Below are 25,267 nucleotides of genomic sequence, written 5' to 3' on the forward strand. Positions count from 1 at the left end.
CCATTTTTTAAGGACATCGCCAAGAAAACGGAGCAGCATGTCGTCGAGCATAAACAGTACCAGGAGAAATACGTTGCTTGCCTACGAGACATGGAGACCGCTCGAAGCAAATACGACAGAATCGTAGAAATGCCTTCCGGGAATAAGGACGATATGACAAAGAAATTGGAGGCCATCCGCGGAATGCTCGATCAACGAAGCACTCTCATGAACCTCGTCAATATCTGTGTTCAGGCCGGAGAGGTTCTGCAGTCAGGTAGTTCTCCGGCCGGATGGGAAATCGCTCAGAACCAGATTAAGCAACTGCAAGACCTCTACGATAGCATCTTCGATGGCTTAGCTGCTCTCGACAAATCGCTACAAGCCGCAAGCTTTCTATTGAGCGAGTACGAGGAGTCTTTGCGGAAAATGCGTCTCTTCATCGATTACATGAGCAACCAGCTTTTGATGATCAAACTCGAACCCACCTTTGACAAGAAACGTGCAACCGCTCGCCGAGCTCAAGATAGTCTCTCGGAGATGAACGACAATGTTTACCAAGTCGAAGAGCTCCAGACACGCGCTAAATCCGTCCCGGGACGAGACGCCGAATCCGAGCAGGCACTTCAGAAGGTCCTAGTGGACTTCGAACGACTCCACGGCCAATTGAAGGACGTCTCACAGGAGGCTGAGAACCGGGTCATGCAGCACGAAAGGCTCCGGACCAAGGTCACGGAGCTCTCCGATTGGTTGAACTGCTCTTCGCAGAAAATCGATGCCTGCTTGGACACCGGGGTCGACAAAGTGACGATGCGCAGCAATTTAGAAACCCTTCGCAGCATCTTAAACTCGTTCGACGAAAAACGAGCGGCAGTGGCCGCTCTGAAGGAGACCGATGTTCCCGCTGTCTTGCAGGGGACACATCACGATGGCCATGCCGCGATCAAGGCAGAAATCGATGCGTTGGAAAAGCGACTGGATGAGATGTTCAAGGGAGCCTTGCAAGATAAGGAAAACTTGGAAGAGACTCTCAGCCGACTTGATGACACAGAAAAACAGGCGGAACTCCTGAGGAGTTGGTTATCGACGATCGAATCCGAATTGAGGTCCATCATGCTCGGGGATAAATTGTCTACAAAACAAAAAACCCTCGACAACATTTCCGGTAAGTTACTTCTCTGCCAGAATGGGCGGAGATTCCAAGTCCCCGCACCCAGCTGCGGAAGCTTGACGCACCAAGATTCACCGGTGGATCCATATTCTTCAACTATTCGATTTCCCATTCCAGAACAAGCTGCCCAGATCTTGAGCAAAGAATCGGAAGTAATGAGCGTCGTCAAAGCGGTAGGATCCTTGGCAGATTCCGCTTCGGGCGAGAAAAAGATATCACGTCTCAGCGATCTCGAGTCGCGCTTCAAGCATATGAAGTCTTTCGCAACGGTACGTGACGTTTAGGGATACACCTCGCTAAGGCTCCGTGCAGAATTCTCTGTAGGGAGTAGTATCGCGGGAAAAACTTCGCTCCCAGGTCAATATATTCCTGTTTGGCTCCCTTGCAGGAACAAGAGTCGAAGTGGCAGAACTTCGTCGCGAACCACTCGAATTTCGACCAGAAAATTCGTGAAGCCAAGAGCAAGCTCTCAGACGCTCTCGGCAAGCTCGGCAGTATTGAGCAACAGACGGCTGGCGAAGTCGCGGACCTGGAGGGGAATATCGCAACCGTTCAGCTGCTCCTGAAAGACAAAGATGAGATTTTCTCAAAAATCAACGTCGTCAGTGGATTGTGCGAAGGTTTGCTCGGCGAAACAGCACCTGCGGGACACGCCGCTCTCCACAACGCGGTGCAGGAGCTGCAGGACATGAAGGGAGACTTCGTGAGTCGATTGAACGCTCTGAAGCGTGCTCTCGACGAACAACATCACGTCTGGAAAGATTATCTCAACATGGTGAACCAGGTGACTTCATTGATCGAGCAGGCTGAAGGAAATCTCAAACTGGCTCTTCAGCCACAGGACACGCTCTCCGAAAAGCGGGCTCAATGGGAGTCAGTGAAGCATCTGCTCTACGTCATGAAGCAGGACGAGAGCACCGTGTTCCAGCTGAAGAACAAAACCGCGAAACTCATCGAAAGCAAGCCTCCAAACAGATACACCGAGAAGGGCGAGAGAGCTGTGAATCGATATCACGAGCTCGTCTCTGAAATCGAGAGCGCCATCTCAACCCTCAATGAGATATATGCGCAACACAGCAAGCTCAAGGAGTGCGCCGACGAGCTGATCGGCTGGATGCGACAAATCCGATCGAAAATCCCCAATCTCACCAAGAGTCTCAGCGATCGTTTGGCGCTCGAGGCGGCGATCGAAGATCTTGAGAAGCTCCTGCCGAAAAGAAAGCAGGGCTCGGAGAAAATGAGCGCTCTCCTCGAAGCGAAGAGTCTCGTGCTCAGAGACGGCTGCACCTCGGAGGCCGGAAGGAAGATGGTTGAGACCGAGGTCGGAACTCTCCGTAACGATTTCCACGGGCTGTGCAACGAGATAGAAGAGGTCGATATGAAGCTACAGCAAGTCTGGGCGGAATTGAAGCAGTTCCGCAAGGACTACGAAGAGGTTTCCGAGGAACTACTGCAAGTCGAGACGGAGATCAAATCCTACAAACAACGTCTCCAGCCCGACCTCGAGGCGAAAGACAAAAACGTCGATGACATCAAAGCCTGCATCCAGCACCTGGACGACATTAAAGAGCAAGCGGACGACATCGCGAATGATGCGAAAAATCTCTTGGCCTCCCACCTCGAGAGCTACATCAGGAATCAATTGTCTGTCCTGACGTCTCGGTTGCAGGTCGCGGCTAACTTGGCTAGAGACGTTCTCGGTCGAGCCGAGGAAGCCTGCGAACAGCACCGAGCGTTCGCTGCATTGGTCCACAAAGCCAAGGATTGGATCCATACGGCAACGGCCCGACTGAACGCCTGCAGCGGAGCCAAAGACACTCGCGAAGAGCTGGAGGCTCAACTGAACAGTCTCCAGGAGCTGCTGAGGAAGATGGACGAAGGTCAGAGTTTGGTCCATTCGGTCGTGAACTCGAGCGATCGCGTTGTTAGATCAACGCATCAAGACGGGAAACAAACCATCATCGACGATGTCCACAAGCTTCAATCCGACCTCGAAATGCTGATGAGTCGCCTCGGCGACGCTAAGGTCGCGGCCGAGTCGGCTTTGATGCAATGGGATGACTTCAAATCCTCGGAGAAGCGAATGCGTCAGTGGATTGAAGACCACAAAAAGAAGCTGAGCGATCTCAAGAGCGAAGGTAGGCGACGCGACGGTCAATGCCGACGCACCTTTCTTTCAAACACCCGAAACTGAGTCAGATCGAATAATGAAAGATTCAATATTCGTGTAGGTATAGGAAAAAATTAGGAGACCCGCTTGTGGATTATTCGAATCTGAATAATATTGAAGCTTATCATATGCTCGCTCCAGGGGACAAAGGGGTCAGCCAGCGTCGGGTCCGTTTCCGAAGATATCAGTCACTCGCTCAGGACATCGAATCATTCGAGCCGATGATAGAGAGTGTCACGAGCAAAGGCCGTCAGCTGCAGCGCGACAAATCCGCCGCCGAGATCGAAGAGCAGTTCAAGGAACTCAGCGGATCTGCGAAATCATGCTGCACGAACGAGGGCCAGCTACTTCAGGCTCTCGACAAATTCGCCGACGCTTGCCAGAAATTCATCTCCTGGCAAAACGCCGCAAGCGAGAGAGTCTCAAAGGGCAGCCAGCCCAGTGGTGATCAGAATGAACTGCAGAACAGAGTGGATCTGCTAAAGGTTAGTCGGGGGGAGGAATGCCACGGCCATAGAATCAAACTCAGATTCCCAAAGAGTCTACGTAAGTAGCGCGGACTTCAAGCTTCGCAATCCCTTTCAGAGCGGGAGGTACTCGTGTCTATTAATAATTAATAATTTTCATTTACCTCATTCTCTAGAATCTCAATGACGACAAAGCCACTGGCAACGATCTGCTCTCTGAGGTCGTCTCCACCGGAACCGAATCTCACAAGTGCTTGTTGGCCGCCGACGAGCCCGAGGACGCCGATCTGGTGAATGTTGAAGTTGAAACTCGCAAGAAAGACTACGATGACTTCCTGAGGAGCTGTGATAAGCTCAAGCAGCTAATCGAGTCTGGACTCGAGCTCCGTGAAGACTACGAGGCCCAGTACCGAAAATGCTCCGAATGGCTCGATGCGACCCAGCCCCCAGTCGAGAACTTCGATCGGCTGTACGGCGATCTCTACGAGAAAAGGAAAGCTCTCGAAGAGTTCCAACAATTACTTCAAGTCGTATTCGAATGGCAGCCCGAGTTCGATGTGCTCAACAACAAAGCTCAGAAGCTCTTGGACATGTATTCTGACTCGACGATATCCACGAGTGTCGCTCAGCTCTCCAACCGTTATACGAATTTCGTCAGTAAAGCCAAGGACATCCTGCACGACCTCGAGCAGCACTTCCAAGAGCATCAACAGCAACAGTGCATTTACTCTGAGTGCATCGAGGTCATCGACCGAACTAAGGAGAAACTTGAGGATCTGCCAACTTCCCATGAGACTCAAGACGGAATCGAGTCGAAGGTAGCCTGTCTGAAAACTTTGGCTTCGACTCTCGAGCACAACACCCACCGGATCAGCTACCTCGATGAGCTCACCGAGAAAGTGATCAAGAGCACGTCGGCCGACGGAGCTCACCAGGTGGAGTCCGACAGCGCCAACGTAAAACAAGACCTCCAGAGCCTCGTCGACGAGGTCGCCAAGCGGCTCAGAGAGGCACAGGAGCTGCTCGAGGAGTTCACAGATTTCACGAATGAATTCCGTAGGTTCTCGAATTACCTCGATGAGCTTAAGCTCGACGACGTGGCGGAGAAGACCACACTGCCCGATAAGAAGCTGCTTTTCGACAAATACAAGTTCGTTATGAACGATCTCGAGTCATTCAGCGACTTGGCTTCGAAACTCCGATCGAAAGAAGGAGGGAAATTCGCTGAAAAAGCCAAGCTCATCGTGCAGAAATACGATTCCGTTCTGCAGACCGTCCAGGATCAACTCCGTTCCTTGGAATGGGACATCAAAACCATGGAGGAGTACATGGCCGCCGCGGCTTCGGCTTCCGAGTGGCTAGCGGACGCCCACGACAAGGTGAAGAAGTGCAACGACACTTCAGGCAGCGAGAACGCTATCCGGGAGCGTCGGGAAATTCTCAGAACGCTACGAGAGAATCTCGCCGAGGGCGAACGGCTCGTGACCCAGTGCAGTTTTCTCTGGGACCATCTCAAGCCCACTTGGGTTCACTCGGTCGAAGAACACGTCACGGGTCAGCTGCGTCAAATGGAGGAAGACTTCGAATCCCTGAAGCAGCTGTTCGCAAGCGCAGAAGAAGAGCTCGATAAATGTCTGTCGTCGTGGGAGAATTTCAACTCGCTCTTCGATTCGTTATCGCGATGGATCGGCGATTTCGAATCGGCGACCAAAACAGCCATTGCCGAAGTCGACTCCGACTCGGCGAACTGGCCGAGCCTCGAGAAGACGCTGACGAACTTGTTGAGCGACGCATCCAACAAACGATCCGACGTCGACAGTCTCAACCAGCTCTGTGAGAATCTCGTTGCGTCAACCGTCCGTGTCAGGGAGCAGGTGGTGTCGATATCGAGCAACTACGCATCGCTCGTCGGGTCTCTCAAAGACAGTCTAGCCAAGGTTCAGAAGAGCCAGGTTCAGCACGAACAGTTTGAAAACGCTCGGAACGCGTTCACGGACTGGCTCAAGAACGCCCTGACCGTGTTCGACAACAACAGAGAGATGTCGATGAAGGACATCGGGACTCGGGTCGAACGGCTTCAGACTCTGAACAGCGATATTCCCACGGGGAGAAATCACCTCGCGAACGTTGTTGAGGCCGGCACCCGTTTACTGCTGTCGTCGTCGAGCGATTCGAATGTCCGAAGCGACATCGACAACATGCAGAAAGAACTCACGAAACTCTCAAGTGACCTGAGTGAAACACTATCCAAGCTCTTGTCCTTGTCCAAGAGGTGGTCCGAGGCTATGACCAAAAAGCAGATCCTGGCTCAATGGATCGAGAAAATGTCCCGTGAGCTCCAGTCTCCGCTTCCGAGCGGGGACGTGGTCCAGATCCGCAACAACATCGAGTTCTGTAAATCTTCCATTGCCAGCATCGAGCAGCAGTCCATCAAGCTGGACGAGCTGCTTTCGGAAGTTGTGGAACTCTGCGAGAGAACCGGAGACCACGAAATCATATCCGAGCTCGATGAGCTGCGAGAGCGCTTGAACGTGCTACACGGCCGAACACAGAGCGCTCTGGAGTCTTTGGAAAGCGATCTGGCTGCACTTCAGGCCTACCAGAAACTGCTCCAGGAGACGGAGAAATGGCTGCTTCAGATGAACATGCAGATCATGGCGCAGCATTCGCTGCAGATTCTCAATTGCGAGCAGACGGAGAAAGAACTCGAAAAGTACCAGAGTCTCCTGAACGAAGTTCGCGCATACGAGACGAACATCACCGATGTTTGCTCGACCGGTCAGGCTCTGATCGACGCTTACGAAGCTTCGGCGCCTCAGACGGCAGAAACCGTTTCCCAGCAGATCGACAACATTCGGGAAAGTTACACGTCGTTGTTAGCTGCAGCTATAAAGATTCAGTCGAGGCTAGAGAACGCTTTGGAGAAGTTCCGCGCATACGAGAAAATGATCTCCTACTGCGAAGGTCTGCTGAACGAAACAGAGAGCTCGATCACCGGACCTCAAGAGCAGCCGAAGACCAAGGACGCGATCAAGTTCGCTCTCGATGCCAAACAGGCTAAACTGAACCAGCTCAGCCAGGCTCGAGACTCCTTGCAGTCGGCCATTCAGTCTTGCTTGGACGCGGTGTCTTCTGTGAGCAGGCCATCTAGTCCCGAAGTCAGCCAGGTCTTCAAGCTTCCCGAACAGGAGGTCTTCGTCAAGATACGACTCCAGGACTGCATCGAGCAGCTGGAGCAACAGATTCAGGACCTCAGCGAGCTGCTCGTCAACATGGAAAACGTCACCAAACGCCTGGAGGAAGCCCGTAGATGGTTAGCTGCCCAGCATTCGCTCGTCGGTCAAATATCTAAGGATAAGCTCTCGTGGGACCTCGGCGCGATTCACGGGAACTTGCGGAAACTCGAGGGAATCGCTGTCGACCTCACCGGTCAGAAGGACACTCTCGAGAAATTCCTCCTCTCGACCCACGTGCCGATGGACGAGGCGATCAGCGGTGATTTCGCGGCTCTGAGAACGAAGCTGGACGAGAGCTTAGAACAGCAACGCGACCACCTCGAGAAAGTCGAGGGCTTGAACACGCTCGTCGACGAGATCCGAGCGAAGATCAACGATGTTGAAGCATCCCTCGTCGCTGCTGATAAACCAGCCCGTGGCAACGCTAAGCAACGCCAACAAGCTCTCCAAGCGATACTGATGGATTGCGACGTTGTCGACGAACGAATTTCGGCGGCGAGAACGCAGCTCGGGCTTCTCAAAGGTGTTCTGCAAGATCAGGACTACAGCAAGCTCCACGACGAACTCGGAGAAGCCACCAAGAAATCTGACGATCAACGGAAGCGAATTCTCCGACGTTCGAAAAGTCTCGACCTCATTCAAACGAATTTCGACGCTTTGGCGAACGACATCAAGCAGGGCGGCGACTGGGCCGATGAGAAACTCGCCTCCTTGCGGGCATCCTGCAATCCAGGATACTCCCCGAGACCAATCGAGGATCGTCTCCAGGACTCGAAAGTTTGCTGCTCGGAAGTGCAGAACATGTCCTTGATCCTTCCCGATCTCGAAAGCAGGACGTCGTCGCTCATAAACGACCTGGACACTTTCGATTCGCAGAAACTGAATCAGAGTCTCGACGATCTACGGAGCAAGTTCGCCAACGTCAAGGACTTAGCTGAGAACCGCAGGGACGACCTCGCGAAAGTTCTCGACAAGAGTCGGGAGTTGGAGTCGATTTTGAAACAGTGTCATCAATTCATCAACGAGAAGAGATCGGAAAAAGTCGATCGGGAAATCCCGATCAGCGATCAGCTGAGATCCTATCAGAAGAAACTTTCCGAACTGAAACAGTTCGAGGATTCGACGCTGAAGGAACTTCTCAGACGGGGATTCGCTATGGAGCAGCATTGTGACCCCGAAGCCAAAGAGTCGCTGAAGAGCGAGATCCAGAAGCACGTCGACGACTTCAACGCTCTCACGGTGGAAACCGTCGAGAAGATCCAGCTTTTGAGCAAACTATCCGAGACCGAAGAAGAGTTCAACAGACTGATGAACAGCACCCAGCACCTGTTGGACGAGACCGAGGCTTCCGCGCAAACCGATGTCATCACAGACGCCGCACCGTCGGTTCTAGAAGAACAGATCCAATCGTTCAATCGTCTGCACAACGCGACGCGGCGCCTTTCCGGCGACCTCGGCAAGCTGAAGGAGCTCCGCGACGATCTACGACCCCGAACAAAGCTCGCCAAAGCGGACCGAATCGAAGTGTTCGAACAATTGAAAACAAAGCTCCGAAACGACATCGACGAGAAGATCCGACTGCTGAGAGACTCGTTCGAGAATCAGTCTCAGCTCCGGGTTCAAATCAAAGAGCTGAGATCGAAACTCGAGGACCTGAGTCGGCAGTACGACCAGCTGAACGGCCCCATCGGCGGCACGGTTGACGATGCCAAGACCGCAGTCCTGTCGTCGCAGAAGCTGCAGGACGAGTTGCACGAGCTCGAGAACGAGATCAACACCATCGTGTCGAGACCGTTCCTCAAGGACGAAATCACTTCTCTGAGCAATGACGCCAGCGCTCTCGGCAAAAGAATCGAACGGCTTCTGGCCAAGGTGCGGAACGGAGTTCAGCTCCGAGAGGCGTTCTACCGAATCGTCGAATCGGTCAAAGAGACAGCGACGAAAGTCGAAGACACCCTGCGCCACATCGACGAATCGCGCAAATCGTTGGCCGAAAGGATTCCCGTCTACACCCAGTCACTTTCGGACTTGGGTGAGGCGGAAGGGCAGCTGCAGGTGGCGCAGGACAAACTTGACAAGATGGCGCCGGACACGATCGTCGCCGATCAGAACGATAATCAGCAGACCCTGCAGCAGATGAAGAACTCTCTCTTGCAGCTCAGGAAACGAATCCAGGACCTCCAGGTCCACCACGAGTCTATGCTCAAGGAACAGGCTAAGCTCCTAGGAAGATTCGACAAGCTGATCCAGAACCTCCAAGACGACGAGACGAAGGTCAAACAGCGACCTCAGCTCTCGTCGTCCGGTGACGACATCGCCCGTTTCCTGAACGAGCAGCAATCCTTGGAAAAATCGGTCGATCAACACCTGCTCCAAGCCGAGGAGCTTCGCAACGAAGTGATGAATCAAGTTCCCGAGAACGCTTCACGATTCGAGGAGAAACTCGGCGAACTCGCGCGGTACAACAGCTCCCTGCCCAGAGACCTGCAGGACCGCCGACTTTACCTCGAAGAGGCCCGGGCGATGAGGCTCGAGATGAAGTCTCATCTAGACGCTGTCGCCGGATGGATAGAGTCGGCGAATTGCATTCTGCAGCAGACCGTGGACTATGACAACCTCGACAAGGTTACCTCGGACTTGAAGTCGTTGGTTTCGGAGAGCGAGGAACACGACCAGAGTCTGAAAGCCTGTCAGAGCCTTCTCCCGAAGCTCCGATCGACGATGCGCGACGACGACGCGATCGCTTTGGATAGAACAATACTTGGCACAGCGCAAGAGTTCCACGACCTGGTCTCGCGGCTCCAGAAGAAACTCGCTGATCTGACCGACGACATGAACCTGGTGAACAACCTCAAGAAACTCCTCCAGAAAGCCCAGGCTCTCATCAGCAAGGTCAAGCTCTCCGAAGGCTGGCCCGATTCGATCCCGGCCGTTCAACTGCGAATCAAAGAACTCAAGAAAGCCTCGTGAGTCTTGTGGCACCCGCTTTTGAACTCTATGAAAACTAGCAAAGATCAACGAACAAATAAAATAATAATATTCCCGATCGGAGTATGAATGAATATATTCTGACCGGGTGAGCCGAAGTCTAAGCGTACGAAATTGCAGGAAAGACATGCAAGCCCAGCAAAGTTTGATCAACGAGTTCAACGCCGTATCCGCCGTGCTCGAGCAGAAAGCGAGCCCTGATACACGGAAACATATCTCAGCGTATGTCGCCCAAGTCAACGATCAATGGCAGAAACTCTTGAGCGATATCGCGGATCAGCTCAAGGTTCTTGAGGATGTCCTGCACAAGTGGGAATCGTACATGAAGACTCACAACGACGCCGACACCAAGATCACGCACGCAGAGAACGAGCTCAAACAAGGCAAAGCAACGATCAACGACCTCGATGCGGCAGACACTATTCTACAGGCAAGTGCTTCCCCAACAGGATTCCGCATCCGGCTCGGGAAGAGCTCGGTGCCAGCCAAAGCTTCGACGGCCAATCGGGGTATTCGAATTACCTAATTAGAATCGAGCCACCGGGAAAATAGCATCCGAATCGATAACATTCTACAACGGAAATGAATGTTTCATGAAGATGCTCGTGGCAAGGTGCCGCTCCGGAACGCGGAGTGCAGAGCGAGACTCGGTGAGAATCGAGAGTAATGTTCGATTGTAATTGCAGAGTCTCGAAACGAGCCTCGTTGAGCTTCGTGAAATCGTGAGGGCAACCGACGACCTCTCCCGACCGGTGCTAGCCTACCTCGTCAGCCACGGATCCGAGCAGAACATCGCCATAGAAAAACAAGTACAATCTCTCAAAGATCGGATCGAGCGGTAAGTTGACCCCGCCCATATAGTTACTATATTCCACCCCGCCCCTGTGAATCTGGGACGTTCAGAGCTCGACCGATCTCCACTGTTCACTTAGTGAGTGAGACAGCTGGCAGATCCTCATGTTGACCGTTAGCTCCTCCTCAGTTCGTCTGGATTTCGATGGAAAAGATTCTGAAAGTTTCTGATTCGCAAGCTTCGCAGGGGTAGCTATAGGGTGCTAGCTGGACGCCCGTAAGAGTTGAGAAGAGAGCGCGATAAAAAATGCGGACCGCTGCAGAAGACAGCTGTGCTGCTTAAACTCGGAGTTTCCCTCTCGCGGCATCTGCAGAACGTTTGCGATGAGAGTCGCTTACTCTCCCAATCCTGACGCCGAAGCGTGGGAAATTCGGGGTAACCTCCCAAGTCTCTCAAACCCCAGGAGAATATTTATTCCGAATTTTCGATCCCCTACATGTATTCAATGTTCCGCATTGGTCAGTCGAGTAATCGGATCGACCTGCGCTGCGACTGCAGTCTCTTCCGGCATCCGATGTTCTACCTTAACTGTTCTGTCACGTGCTTGGCTAGTGTGAGATAAGTCCGGGCAATACACCCGATTGCTCGTCGTTCGTGGAGACGAGCCAGCTCGGCGAATTCCTCGAGACAAGGGTCACGAGCAGAGTGTTGCGAAGGTCTTCTTCGCCGCAAAAACAACAACGACCGTAGTACCAATGAACTAGGTACAGTATAAACAGCCAGCCGAGAGGCGTTGATGGGAGAAATCACGGAGCCTTGCAGCTGTTACTCAAATATTGGAAGAATGCTCATCTCAGCCGGGCGCGCTTCGGATAATTGCTTCATTTGCTCGAGGTTTGCTGTGCTCAGCTTCTATTTCCAAATTTCCCCGTGAATCACCGGTCACTATCCGTTGAAAATTCCGGACGTGACCTCTGATCTGACTGGCCGAATCATTGTTTGACGACAGCTCAGAACATTGTTTTGATATCGCCGCCGGCACCTTCACGATGACAGTCCGGCGATCGCTCTCGGAGCATGCAGAGCCGAACGTTGTCTCATCCGCAAATGATTTCGACGTTTTTCCGAGCTAACGAAACTTCAGCGACGACCGGAGAACGGTGCCTCCTATTCAGCGAACGAACCTGGAAAATGCGAGAGACCAGCCATTCGGTGAGGGGAGAGACGGAGCGAAGCTCCACCTTGACACTGGTATCGCATTCCCCGCGCTCAGCCGCATGCTCCGGTGTCGTCTCGCCTTGGAACACATGTGCGACTTTAGGAGTGGAGAGCAGAGGCCTTTCTCTCCAGCCGCTCCGCGCACATTGTCGTTCGCTCCCGTGAGCGTTTGTTGTTGTCGGCTGCAAAATGTTTTAACTACTTGAACAGAATCGGTGCGCTCTGAGTTCAGGAAGCTGATTTCTTTGAGGATGAATCATCTCCGCCGAGAGAAGTCAGACGTACTCAACGGAGCGCCGTCAGCGAGCGTGAGCAATTCAGTGCATGTGTAGTTTTCGATGTCGAGGAGGCGGACCTGCATATCGGAGCCTTGGCGATGACAGAAGGACATTCGAAATGGAATTCGAAACACCGCATAACGAGAGTTTCTTCTCGAGCCTCTCGAGGAACCGAACTGAGTGAGGTCCTTTCCCAGTCAGACCTCGTTGGTTGTCAAGGCCACGGTTCGTATTATTGTAACATATTAAAAATATTCGTACCACAGAGCGGCCCTTCCCAGCTCTCTCTATGATCGAGGGGATGGTGGTGTTTTTACTCGTGTCGCAAGAAGCCGATATTTGCATCGAGTGTTACAGAAACCGTCAATGAATCATTGGAAAGTTTATCGTTGATTTACGGCACCAATCGACTCGTTGAGGTCCCTTGGCCGCCGGTACCGCACAGTCACACCACCGACCGAAGGTTTCTCTCAGTCGCTTACAAGGCCCTAGAATTCGGCATGAAGTACCCATTCTGGGAACTGTCGGCTACCTATTCTCCGACTGAAGTCTGCTTAGCTGCCTCTACGGGGGAATTCCCTCCGATCCGTGAGAGCTGCTTCCGACGGCGCGTGCTCCTCGGTTCGATTCCTGCCAATACTCGCACAGGGTTGGAATCTGTTCGAGGAGCGCCTTCATGTGCAGGAAAATCAGCGGCACGGCTCGTGGCGATCGTTTGATACGACGATGAATAGTTCTCGAGTAGTTCGCGCAGTGAGTGTTTACGGTGTCTATGTCTGTGCGTATGTGTAGGTATATGTCTTGAGCGCTGCGGTTGGTGGTGGTGCTGTTGTGGCCGAACTCTCTTCGCGGGATGGTTTCTCAGGGTCTGGGCTCGCCATTTCTATTTTTACTTTCGCCAGAGCTCTGTAGGGTTCACTCTATGGTGCGCAGTAGTAGGTATTAAAGTGAGTGTAGCTCATGCGATACTGTTGTGGATTACACGGTTGAGAATTGTGATCGCGTAGTATTTTAGTTGATCCGTGCGGGTGTAAGTGAGTGTTCGTGAACCGTGGTGATGTGATAGGAACTCGGCGGCTCTACGAATTCCCTCAGTGCTCGAAACTCGTCGTAATGGTGAGGTCCGCGAGAGCTCTGCGTGTCGGCCATGACGGCAGATCTCGGATCAGCGGGAATCGCTCAGTATCGAGATGGGCCGCCTGTCCCACCTCTGAAGTCCAGTGGAACTCCCTTGCCTCTTTTTTGAGAATCGACGGGGAAAAAACGCGGTACGGAGAGTTCCTGAGGTGGAGAGCTCTGTTTCATGTTTTCCTCTTCTCAATTGCAGATTGGAGACCGACATTGGCGAACAACTAGCACTGGTGAAAGAGGAGAAACAGATTTCGGAGCATTTGAATGCACGAATTGAGCATTTATCGAAGCAACTTCAAGAATTGGCGGAACAGGTGAAAGATCTCGACGTCATGTCCGACGACGAGAACTTAGAGCACTTCATCGAGCAGATGCGGCAGGACGTGCAGGACCTCAGCAAAGAAGTCAGGGACATGGCGGAATCGACGAATCGGAGATACCTCTCGCGTCGAATGTCGATACCGGACGCGATCGGACAAGCGCTATCGTCGCTTGAGGTTCTGTCCGAGGCGGTATCGGGTTCGTTGGACGACAAAGAGAAACAATTCACTCTAGCTGTGAAATGCCGTAAGGAATATATTGCGGCGGTGAGGAAGGTCGTCGAGTGGCTCGAAAGAGCGCAGCAAACACTTCAAGACAAAGAATCAAACATCAGCGAAATCGAGACGCAGCTCATGTCGTTGTCGAGCCAGGTCCCCGATATCAAGCACACGATGCATAACGGAGTGACACGGAACGGCCAACAGATCGCAGAGTGGTCGACGGATACCGAGGAAAAAACTTCCATACTGTCGACGATTAGCTCTCTCGGCGAAAAACTCGTCGAAGTCGACAACTGGATTCAGGAAAGACTCCTGCAAGTCAAGAACGCACACCATCTCAGGGAACGCTTCCTGGCTCTCCACGAGAACCTTCAGAAATGGATCGGAGACAATATGACGTTCCTCACCGACAAGGAGCCTCTGGTGACCTTAGACGTCACTAAGCGGCGTGTCGCTAAAGCCAAGGTTAGTAGGTTGCACACCATCGCTCGACAGATTCGACGAGACCCGCCTCGTCGGACTTGACCCACATCGTCGCGCTTTGCTTGGCCTGGGCGTTCGTTTCCGTACGAGAGTTCGACTCGGAGATGACGTTTCCATACTAAACTGACCGAGCTTTGGATCTTTGAGAATCCGATCGTGTCAATCAGAGAGAAATTTTTCTCATTTGCAGGAAATGAAGCACGACATTCCACAATCGCAAGGCTACCTGAACGAAATGGGAACTCTCATCAATAAAATCGGTGATATTTGTGATATCGCGGACCTCCTAGCTATTCTCGATGCCGATGAGGAGCAGCAAAGTTCCACTGAATCCCACCTGGTAGAAGAAGTTACCCTGCTCAACGAGATGATCGAGGAATGGGAACAATGCGAACGGAAGATCAAAGAGGTCACAGACTGGATCGGCAAATGCTTCAGCAAACTCGAAAGCCCACAGGGATCTCCTCAGAGAAACAAAAACCTGAGGTCGGTATCCGATCCGCACTTCGAGCCCTAAGCCCTAGTTCTAAGCGCGATTTCTCCGGCTGTCTGTATTCTTTCACTTCTTCTGCACGAAATCTGATTTTTCTTCTTTTTCTCTCCGATAGGGAACAGCTCAATATGCGCGAGAAAATTCTGAAGGACGTTGCGACGCAACGAACTCGCCTCGCGATGGCCATAGAGAAGCTGCTCGTTCATTTCAAGGATCGAAATTATTCTGGCCAGGAGAATCAGATGGTGCTCCAAGTGGGAGAACTGTCCCTCGAGCTCGCACGACTTCAAGCAGATGTTGATCAGCAGTGTCAAACGCTGTCCGTCTGTCTTTCGCAAGAAGAACAGTATCAGCAAGATCTTCAGAGACTGCGCCAGCTATTGGCAATGTCAGAACGTCAATTGAAGATTGCCTGCAGTCCCGCCATGAGTGTGCAGGAGAAACAGGAGCAGCTCAAGCTGCAGCAGGTGAGTGATCTTCGAATAGAATCATTGTTCTTTCGAATGCAGCAGTGTTTCTCCCGCGTAGATTCAACAATTGATTAGGTGCTATGCAAACTCTCTCGGTCGCTGCCATGAGAGTTCACTGTACTACTAACGCATTGGTACGCACGCTTCGGGCTCAAGGCTGTCGCATACTACTGCTGCTATTCTATTGTGCAATAATCTCCGGTTGGTTGCTTGATTGCTTCGCTCGATTGCGTCCTCAGTCAGCAAGAATCGGCCTATGGTGGCGGTGCTTTGGTCTTGGGGCTTCGGATCAACTTCATCGACAACGCCATCGAGAGCAACATTCATCATCATGATCATAAACCGACTAATTGGATCTATTGAAGCTACCTAGTTCTGATATATGTCTAGCATTCTTGGTTCCGATACCAATGTGACTCGATCTACCTACTACTAGCAGAATGTGAACTGATCGGAGAGAAGGCTGACCGACGGAGTCGGGAACGGTGTGCAGTTGAGTGCAGTTGGGTGCAGTTGAACCCTTGACTTCATGGACCTACGAATACGTGTGATTTTTGTTTCATCCTTCCTCTTGTGTTCTTCGATTCCGCGAGTTATTGTGTTACCCTCCGAAACCCCTAGGAGTATTTTGTTCGTGAGACTCGCGTGACGTGTCGCTTTTCGTGAGCTCGCTGGTAACGGAAGAGCAGTTGTAGCGGAACATGTCGGGGAGGTTGGGGGGAGGGGGCGCGCGAAAACCGTGCATGCTGTGAGTGCTGTCTCGGGGAATTGGTTGGTGGCTTCGGTGAACCGATGATTGACCCGATTCTTCTTTCTTCTTCTCCTCCTCCCTCCTATTTCTGTATCCGTCCCGATATAGATATTCCGTGACCAAATCGCCTCCTACAAGTCGCAAGTCACCGAGCTCCAAGAACGCTTGAAGAAGCTTCAGAATAAGCATCTGCCGGACGTTGAGCCATTCCGCGTGAAGATTCAGGCTCTACCCAAGGATCTGGTCGCGTCGAAACCTCATCTGGCTGCCTTGATGGAAGTTCCCGAACACCGTCCCTACGTTCGTACACCGCGCGCGAGCGCGAGACCTTCCCGGGAGGCGAGTCCCGACCGACCGATGTCTTCTTTGAGCTGGTTCCTGCCGACGCCTTCAGGACCAGCGGCTTCCGGAATAACACCCGAAGCTCTTTTGGAAGGCGTGTTCCAAAGCCCGAAACTCGTGTCGACTCTTGGCGGAGCCGACGACGATGACGTTACCGACATACGAGTACCGGTACCCACTCCTACGCCCCCTCCTCCCTCCTCTCATCCAATGACCTCTTCGGGGGGCATCGCGCCCGTGACCGAGATCATAGTCGTTTACGCCGCGACTCGAGAGGACGGCGGAGGCGTCAAACCGAAAAAACGACCGGATGTGATTTCCGCTTCACCAGTGTCAAACAAAAAACAGAAAAGTAATTCGCCCGAGGGTGGCAGTACTACCGTGATGCAAGTACTTCAAACGAGCACACAGATGCAGACACCGCCTACGACGGTGATCAGCACTCAAGCGAGCGCCGTCACTCTGCCCAGTGCTAGTGTAGTTCAGCCTCTGGTTGTGTCCTCCGCGACAGCTACTACGACAACGACGGAATCGACTCGGCCTTTTTCGCCGAGACAACAGGCTCCGGCGAATTATGCCACCGAAATTGTGTCTGATTCTCCTCCTGAAAGAGACGAAATTTCGGATGACAAGGTTTGAACCTGCTCTGATTTTGACAAGAGTTTTTGTTCTCGTGCATGGCGTGCGTTGTGGAGTGTTTGCAGTTGTTGATTCAGCGGATAATTTTACCCCATTCAGATAGATACCCGTCTTCACAGTCGATCACCCGCTGTCTCTCCTCTGGCTTCCTTCGAATTTTCACTCCCCATTTCTCTGGCGCCCTCTCTCTCATACTCTCACTTCCTCTCTCTCTCTTCCTGGCTCTCTGTCTCTCTCCGGCTTTCTCTCTTTCTCTCGCTTTCTGTCTCTCTCCCTCCCAATGCTGTAATAACTAATAACCACCTCTCCCCATCGTGGGCTCTGACGCGATACGTTTTCCGAGTCGTTCGATTGTCCATGGGAATGACTTCAGAAGATCATCGTAGCTGTCATAGGTAAGCCCATCGTAGATAGGAAGCGTTACGATCAGCCACGATTTCCATCCCGTGTCCTGGAATAATTTCCCTCCCGAAGTTGTGTATCTATCTTCGAATCAGGTTATCCGTCGGCTGCAAGCTCCCAACGCTTCATTTCTATAGGCCGCCAAACTAACTTGGGCAGGGTATTCCAAGACGATACTCAATTGATGCTCCAGGCTCGTACTTGCATGACGGTATCTCCATCCATCCATTCATCAATCCAAACGAAAATCAATCACTCAGTCTATCTATCGACAGAGAGGTCATAGGTTCATTTATTTGCGCTCAGACTACTGACAGCTCGGCGACTCACAAATCTAGTCATCTTCAGATCAGATGATCTGGCGAGGGAGGACAGATAATAAGGGAAATGCGAAAGCTTCAGCTTCACTGTGAGGTGTCCTGAAGTTGATGCTCCCTCCACTGCCAATCAGAGAAACTCCCCTGTTGCCCAATACGGATCCTTCCGTGAGGTTTCCCGCATTGCGCGGAGGAATCCGCATCGTGGCAACGAGGGTGCCATAGGTGTCAAAGTACGTGTTCGTAGTTCCGCGCTCAAGACTTTTGCATTTATTGCTCGAACTTTCTTTCTCGCTGAATCCTCATCCTCGAGGAAGCTCCATATTCGGATGTCCAGAGGAAGAGCTACATGGCTCAGTTAGAGTTCCTGCCGCTTCGCGGCTCCCGAGCCATTCATTTATACATTCATCCGTGCCTTCATTCAATTTCTCATGCAATCTCTCCTTCCGTGGGGACTCTTTTTGTTTCTGTTGATCTTATTACGCTTGATCTTATTATTGTTACTCTCATCGCTGTAAACTGTCCCAACTGCATTTTTGCGAAACAGAGGAGATCTGAGAATTTCCTCCCAATTTTCGAAACGACTGCAATAAAACGAATCATTCGTAGAGTATGGAAAAATGTTCCGGTGTTCTCACGCTGCCGTACGAACGCTTGCCTCGATCCAGCTTCCGTCAAACAGCCTTTTCTTCGTCGGTACTTCGGTGTAATAACGCATTAAGGGGTGAAGGGCAAACCAATAATGGAACTTTGTCGCCTCATCGGTGGTTTGTGTGTGAGCGTGAGTGTTTCTAAGTGTGTCGCACATACTAACATCCACGCAGGCCATACGTAGATGAAATCGTCGATTATTATTATTCTTATATATACATACATACATATATTGATATTATTCTACCTATATTGTTCAAAATGGTAAGCTTAGAGAGGTATCCGCGTAAGCATCGAAGTATAACTTCGGGAGGTAAGCTTAGGACAGCTTTTGAATTTCGATCGAATCGCTTGCAGGACCTATCCGACTTCAATGTGGTTGAGGGGCTCGTGGCCAATGTGAGCTACCATTCGGACTCTGACGACGCGGTTATCGTTGAAACAGAGTCTCGCACACCGATCACAGGCCCGAAAATTGTTTCGTCGAGAGTCGTCGAAGATCTTGACTCTCAAAAAACAGTCGAACTCAAGTTCGAAGAGCAATTTAGTGTGACGCATTATACGTTCGAGATAGCTAAATTCAATTTAGATAGTGGCGAAAATGTACAGGGTGGCGACGATGGCGACAACGACGGCAGTTCCCACGATACCGGCGGGGACTTCGAGGTTTGGCCGGAAGAGCTTCCCGCTACTTCGGCACAGAGTCTTGACCCAAATGCGTTATCGCACAGAAAAGCTCGTTCAAGGTCACGATCGCGAAAACCCCATGTGCTGCAGGTCAGAGACAGCTCCTGGTCGGTGGTTGAGGATAAAGCAATATTAAAAGAAGGTTTCGAAATCGTTCCCGAGCAGTCACAACGCCCATCTTTGCGGGAAGAGACGTCAGGACACTTAGAAGATTGTGGGCTAGAGGGAGAATCTCGCGTGACCAGCGCGAGTGCAGATTCGGAATCGTTCGCTATAGCGGGAGCGGAGGTCGAGAGTCGGTTTAGGCGACAAAGCGAGAGCATTATCCCAGTCGTGTCTCCGATTGGATTCGAAGTCGGGGCCGAGAAACTCGAAGCGTTCTCGCTAAAAGCGATGGAGCACTCGGTTTTGGAGCAGCCCGCAGACCTGTCACAGGAAGATCCACTGATCCATGTTGTCACGCCGGACGACGCCGACGGCGCAACAGGGACGCTCGTCGAGTCGACCGCACTGCCATTGCCAGACTCCGAGCGTGCCCCAGGCGGTGTAGCGGATGGGGCCCCGGGCTCCGCAGAGAAATCCGAAGAGTGGGGTTCGATTGAAGAATCGAAGTCATCAGAGGACTTGTTTAAATCTGCCCTCGAGACTCAGGACGTTCCGTCGGACGATGCGCTCTTCATGAGCGCGGTCGGCAACATCGAACTCCTGACGAAAGAGGCATCTTTCGCTCAGAAGAAAAGGGCCAATAAAGGCCGTTCGAAGAAGTCCAGAGGCACAAGGCAGACAGGAGTGATTCCGACGCCGACTCTAGCAGAAGATGAAACTGCAGGAGCCCACGTTGAATCGAAGCAAGGACGGCTCGAAGCGGTGAACCTCGATGAGCCGGTCGGCTCCCGATCGCTTACGGCAGAGAGGGAGAACCGTTCGCCGGAGCTTCCGGCTGAAAACCCCGAGCCTACTAGAGAGACAGAAGCTGGCGCTCCCGGAGAATTCACCACGGTGGTTGAGCGAAAAAAGAAGCGGAAGGCGAAACATCCTCTCGGGAAACCTCCAAGCGATGTTGCAGGAGATCAACGACCCATCGAATTGACGGGTCCCACGGAATCCTGCGATAGGTTTTCTTCGCAGATCGAGCCCTCGAGTGGGTCTCCTTCCGAGGCTGTCGATGAAAGGATCGGTGGACGTGGGGCCGAGCTCGGATTCCCCGTCGCAATGCCACGAGCGGGAACTCCTACGGATCAGATGCAAGACGTCGTGCAAGTCGCAAGAACTCTCGAATCATCGACTCTGACACCGGCATTGGATCGTTCCCCAATTGAAACGGAAGAAAGCTCAAACCAACTAATATCAGGGGTCGAAAACGTGCCCGATACCGATGGCTCTCGGACGGATAGGGTCATCAGCGACGAAGAGTTGATTCGAATGTCTTCGATCCAAAGAATGGAAGATTCCTTTGCTGTCGAAGGTGGTGAACGTTCCGGGGCCGAAGTCGATTCATCCGCCGTCGAAAGGTTGGTCCAAGCTAGGAGATCCGTCGCTGAGTCCGAAGGGGACGGGATTCAGGAAAGTAGTACACCGGAGGAACGGGTCTTGGCTGGCGAGCAATCCCCGATTGAGGACGAACAAGGAATGAGCTCGACCCCATGCGCACAAGCCTCGCTCAGGGAGGTTGGTACACCGGAAGCATCAGAGCCAAGTCCCGCGGCAGACCATCCTGAGCGAAATGATGAAGGTACAATAGGACCGCAGGTCCCTCCGGACTTCCGATCCGAATTCTCAGTTGAGCCTGTCGCGGATAGATTGGATAGACGGAAATCGAAAAAGAAACGAGGGAAGCACAGAGATCGTGTCGAATTCTTGTCGAAGCATGACGGGGATGCTGCATCTGTGGCAGAGAGTATCTCACCTGGATCCCCTGCTGAACCAGGGAGCGCGCGGTTCCAAGAGTCTCCAGATGACGATAAATCGATTCCCGAAGATCTACCGAACCGACGCCGACGTAATGGGGGAGACCTCTCGATAGATTCGAAAAATCTGGACAGTGAAAGGGAATTGCAGAAGGGAAAAACATCGACAGCTTCTCACGAATGTCGCGTCGAAGAGCATCCTGAGGGGCCACCGCCGGAAAAGAGTGGAGTCTCTGAGCCGGAATCGCCCCCATACGACGTGAGCTCCTCAGAATCGCAAACCGTAGGTCCCGCGCAGATAGGCGCTCAAGATGCCGAGGAACTTCGCCTCGCTGAATTTCCTGACTCTCCACGGTACCAGGAAGCGACTCCGGCTCTGAGACGCGGACAGCATCCGGAAAAGGAAGATCAGGGTCTAATATCAGAAAGCGGAGCTCAAGACTCCCCAACGTCCCTGCTCGACACTGGAGCTCCGCTGGAAGCTTCCCAAGGCTCAATCTTGGAGGTCATCCCCGTCCAAGAGGGAGGAGCCGATATCGGCGAGTTCTCTCGAGCTACAGACCAAAGGGAAACGATTCGTGGAGAGATCGCCGAAAAACTTCCTCTCGGGGAAGACCTTTCACAGTCGGAAACTCCGAGCGGCACTGAGCTCCAGTCGTTCGCGGAACCTAGCGACAAGAAACCAAGTTCCAGCCTCCGAAAATCGAAAGGGAAATCCAGCAAGAAGGGAAGAGATCGGAAAGAGCGTGGCGAGAGGGAGGATTCAGTTGGAGACGGGAATCGCTCTGGACCCCGAGACCGGGACGATGATGGGATTCAGTCTGCACAGATCCTAGACCAGCCCCAGAGATCGTCCGTCGAGGAGGATGTTCAGGGCTCGATGACGACATCAAATATTCATGACCAGCCTGATATTCCGAGAGTTTCAACCTCAATCGAGGCTGACTCGGAGGAGAATCGAGCGCTGGGCTCGAGAGGCCTGGCGCTCGGGGCCGGTCCGAACGAACAAGAGCCCGATTCTAAATCGGTGAAATCGAAGAGGAAATCAAAGAAGATGGGGGAAAAGAGCAGACGATCGGTCCCCCGACGATGCATCCGGATCCTGCGCTGTCGAAACATCTTATGCCACATCGGGAACCACTTGCGAGGACATCAGAGGGGACGATGCGTGTCTCGGGTCCGTCGTCGGAGAACCACAAGCAATTGAGCCGACGAAAGAACAGGACGTCTTCGAGATGACGATTCCCACTGAGAACTTTATGTCCGCTGAGGCTTTCGCTCAAAGTGTCATCGATCAGATCGACTCCGCCAGAGGTTTCACGGCGGAAAAGCCCGACGCTGAGGTCTCGGGTTCCCCGACGAGAGTGGACCGGGATCGACCTGCGCTTGAGATTGGCACGGAATCCTGTGGCGAGCAGAGTGTTGATGTTTATGCGGGGGATTCCGAACGCTCTATGCAACTCCCTGGGGACGAGGCCGAGAGATCTCTGCGGGAGCCAATCATTGCAGGACCGCTTAAAGATGACTCCGATGTGTTCGATCTGATGAAAGCTTCAGAAGCTCGAATTCAACCCGAGCTCCCGACTCACTTGATAGGAGCACCGGCGGAGGTCGTAAACGACGTCCCGCCAACAGTTCACGGCGCGGAAACCACAGAAATATCCCATCCCTTCCCGTGCGAACTCGATGTCATCGAACCTCCCGGAACCGAGGCGCCTGATCAACGATTTGTTCAGCTTCCGCATTCGGAGACACGGAAGAACATTGTTGCGGTGCAAGAGAGTTCTGGCGTCGACGGCGAATCCGCTGGAAGCTCGACCAACGCTGTGGGCAAAAAGTCTTCTAAGCGGAAGAAGAAGACGCTGAAATCCGATCCGATAGAGCTTCCAACGCGTAGAGGAGGAGCAGGCTTCTCGGAGGAGATTCCAGTCCCGCAGTCAGAGGGGGAGACGGTACAACCGACAACCTACACCGAAGTCCTGATCGGCGAAGACGTTCCAGATACGGAGACCCGGAAGTCGGAAGATCCGTCCCCCCGTGACACGGACCAGGCTCCGCTCGGAATCGAGCTTGGCACCGAGAAGGAGGTTGACGTATTCGATATGATGTCTCCCTTGGAGCGTTATCAGCAGCCAGAACATCCGAAAATTTTTGAAGACGGCTCCCCTCAAAAATTGGAATCCCTCGCTCCCGAACTGTTCAGAGCAGAAGCGGGGCAGGAGGACATTCCGGAAGATGAGATGGACCGGAATCGGGAACGTCTTCCGAAGGTAAGCGACGTTTCGACGAGGGATGACGACCTGAGAAGCCTCGGGGAAGCATCCGGAACTCGTCGAGTCGCGGAAGAAATTGTTGGAACCACGGAAGAAGCGGATCCGCAGGCTGTGAATGAAGCTCAGCGATCGGAGATGGAGGACGAGGAGCAGTATCCCGCTGGAAGCACCAACATCGATGAAGATATTTTCGACCTGATGACGCCGCTAGAACACAACGAGCAACCAGAACACCCGCAGATACTGACGGAATTCGGAATCGAAGAAGTCTCTTCCGCCGAGGACGGTACAGAGCTGCAAGCCCTTAATGCCGACGCAGTTCCCAGGAAATCAAGCGATTGTGATCAGAATCAGATTGGGTCTGAGGTCGGGGAAGAATCGAACAGGGAGGGCAAACTTCCTGCCGAAGAACTCGGCCCACCAGAAGATTTCGTAAGCGGAGATACTCGGAGGCAAGCAGGGGTCATCGAGCACGGATCATCTTCCGGAGAGGGGCGCGATGGGACCGCCAGAACGTCCTGTCAAGGAGATCTTGTCCAAACGGTCGGAACTCCCGAGACGGACGTCTGTAACACGAATGCTCCCGATGGTCAAGAATTGCGAAGTACCATCGCAATTAAATCCAGGAAGAAATCCAAAAAGAAAAAGAGCATCGCCCAGACCGAAATTCCTGGCGTTCTCCAAGATCAAGATTCCGTCGATACCCGCGGAAGTGAGAAAGGTCCCATGAAAACCCTCCCAGATGTCGTCCCCGAGCCGGATAAGACGAGCCCTCCCCGAATTGTGAGCGAAGCTGGCGAAATCTGGGCCGCTGAAAATCTGGAGATGGGAGATGCAGGATGTCAAAGGAAGAAATCGAAGGCGAAGAAGAAGAAGGAACGGGACTCACCCCCGGAAATCGGATCAGGAACTCAGGAAGCAGGACATGAATCCGCCGCCGAAGGAACCATGTCCTCCCAGGGCCTGCTAACGGAACCGGGGCAGAATCAAGTAGAACAGGAATCGAAACATCGAGAGAGGGACGATCCCCAAGACGTTTCGCCCGATGCAACGCAGGAGGAGTTCGAGTCCGAGTCCACCCGAATCTTTGGGGGCAAATTATCGATGGAGATTGAAAACCTCACTGAGTCGATCATCGCGGCGGGCCCCTTCGGCATCTCCGACGACTCCACAATATCAGAGTCGTTACGGAAGGAAGCGGAGCCTGAAATCGAAATGCCCGAAGATGTTACGCAAATTAGACACGGTACGACTCAGGCGACCGGGGCCATCGAGTCCGGAGCTTCAGCTGTGGAGAGAAGTAGTGAGCAGGATACCGGCACCGGAGCATTCGCAAGAAGACCGAAGAAGAAGAAAAAGCAGAAGAAGTCCCGCTCAGATCCTCTCCCAGCAGAAAATTTCACGCCTGCGATAGCGTCTCCGGAGACCGGCGGTTTTTCAGAGATCCATCCCCCGGTAGATCTGTCCACAGTTTCGGTAGCGATGTCATCCGTTGCTGAAATTGATCCTTCTAACCCACGAGTTGACTCCGCGGGAAAAATCGTAGAGTTCGGCGCCTCCGTCACCGATCCGACTGCCGGGGGTTTCGAGAGCGCTCGCTCTGACGTGCCGCGAGATACAGAACTCCTTCTTGGAGTGTCATATGTCGCTGGTGTCGACGCTGAGGAGGGTCGGGATCCCGAGAAGGACCATGAGCAACTCGGAGGCATTTGCCTTGAAGAGACTGGAAGGGTGGATGAATTGAAAACGACTAAGCCGCGAAGGAAGTCGAAGAAAAAGAAGAAGATAGCGGATGACGAACAGGAGCTTGGTGCAGATCATCCGGGGATGTCTTCCTCCGAAATATCTGAAAAGGAAGTTTCCACAGGAGATGACTTTG

At 52.7% G+C, this 25,267-nt stretch overlaps 1 protein-coding gene across 1 annotated transcript in view; it reads left to right on the forward strand.

The window, feature by feature from the left end:
- The window catches only part of Msp300 (Muscle-specific protein 300 kDa), a 41,739-nt gene extending 24,588 nt beyond the window's left edge, over positions 1–17,151 (forward strand). Inside the window, exons 24-34 of the mRNA XM_029111183.1 lie at positions 13–1,144; positions 1,268–1,419; positions 1,539–3,282; positions 3,441–3,805; positions 3,964–9,989; positions 10,132–10,441; positions 10,698–10,849; positions 13,628–14,438; positions 14,647–14,942; positions 15,065–15,416; positions 16,279–17,151. Coding sequence (XP_028967016.1) covers positions 13–1,144; positions 1,268–1,419; positions 1,539–3,282; positions 3,441–3,805; positions 3,964–9,989; positions 10,132–10,441; positions 10,698–10,849; positions 13,628–14,438; positions 14,647–14,942; positions 15,065–15,416; positions 16,279–17,151 — 12,213 coding nt within the window. The remainder of the gene's footprint in view (positions 1–12; positions 1,145–1,267; positions 1,420–1,538; positions 3,283–3,440; positions 3,806–3,963; positions 9,990–10,131; positions 10,442–10,697; positions 10,850–13,627; positions 14,439–14,646; positions 14,943–15,064; positions 15,417–16,278) is intronic.
- The last annotated feature ends 8,116 nt before the right edge of the window (positions 17,152–25,267 follow it).

The sequence above is a fragment of the Galendromus occidentalis genome, unplaced genomic scaffold (genome assembly GCF_000255335.2).
Source record: "Galendromus occidentalis unplaced genomic scaffold, Mocc_1.1 scf7180000077383, whole genome shotgun sequence".
Taxonomy (NCBI): domain Eukaryota; kingdom Metazoa; phylum Arthropoda; class Arachnida; order Mesostigmata; family Phytoseiidae; genus Galendromus; species Galendromus occidentalis.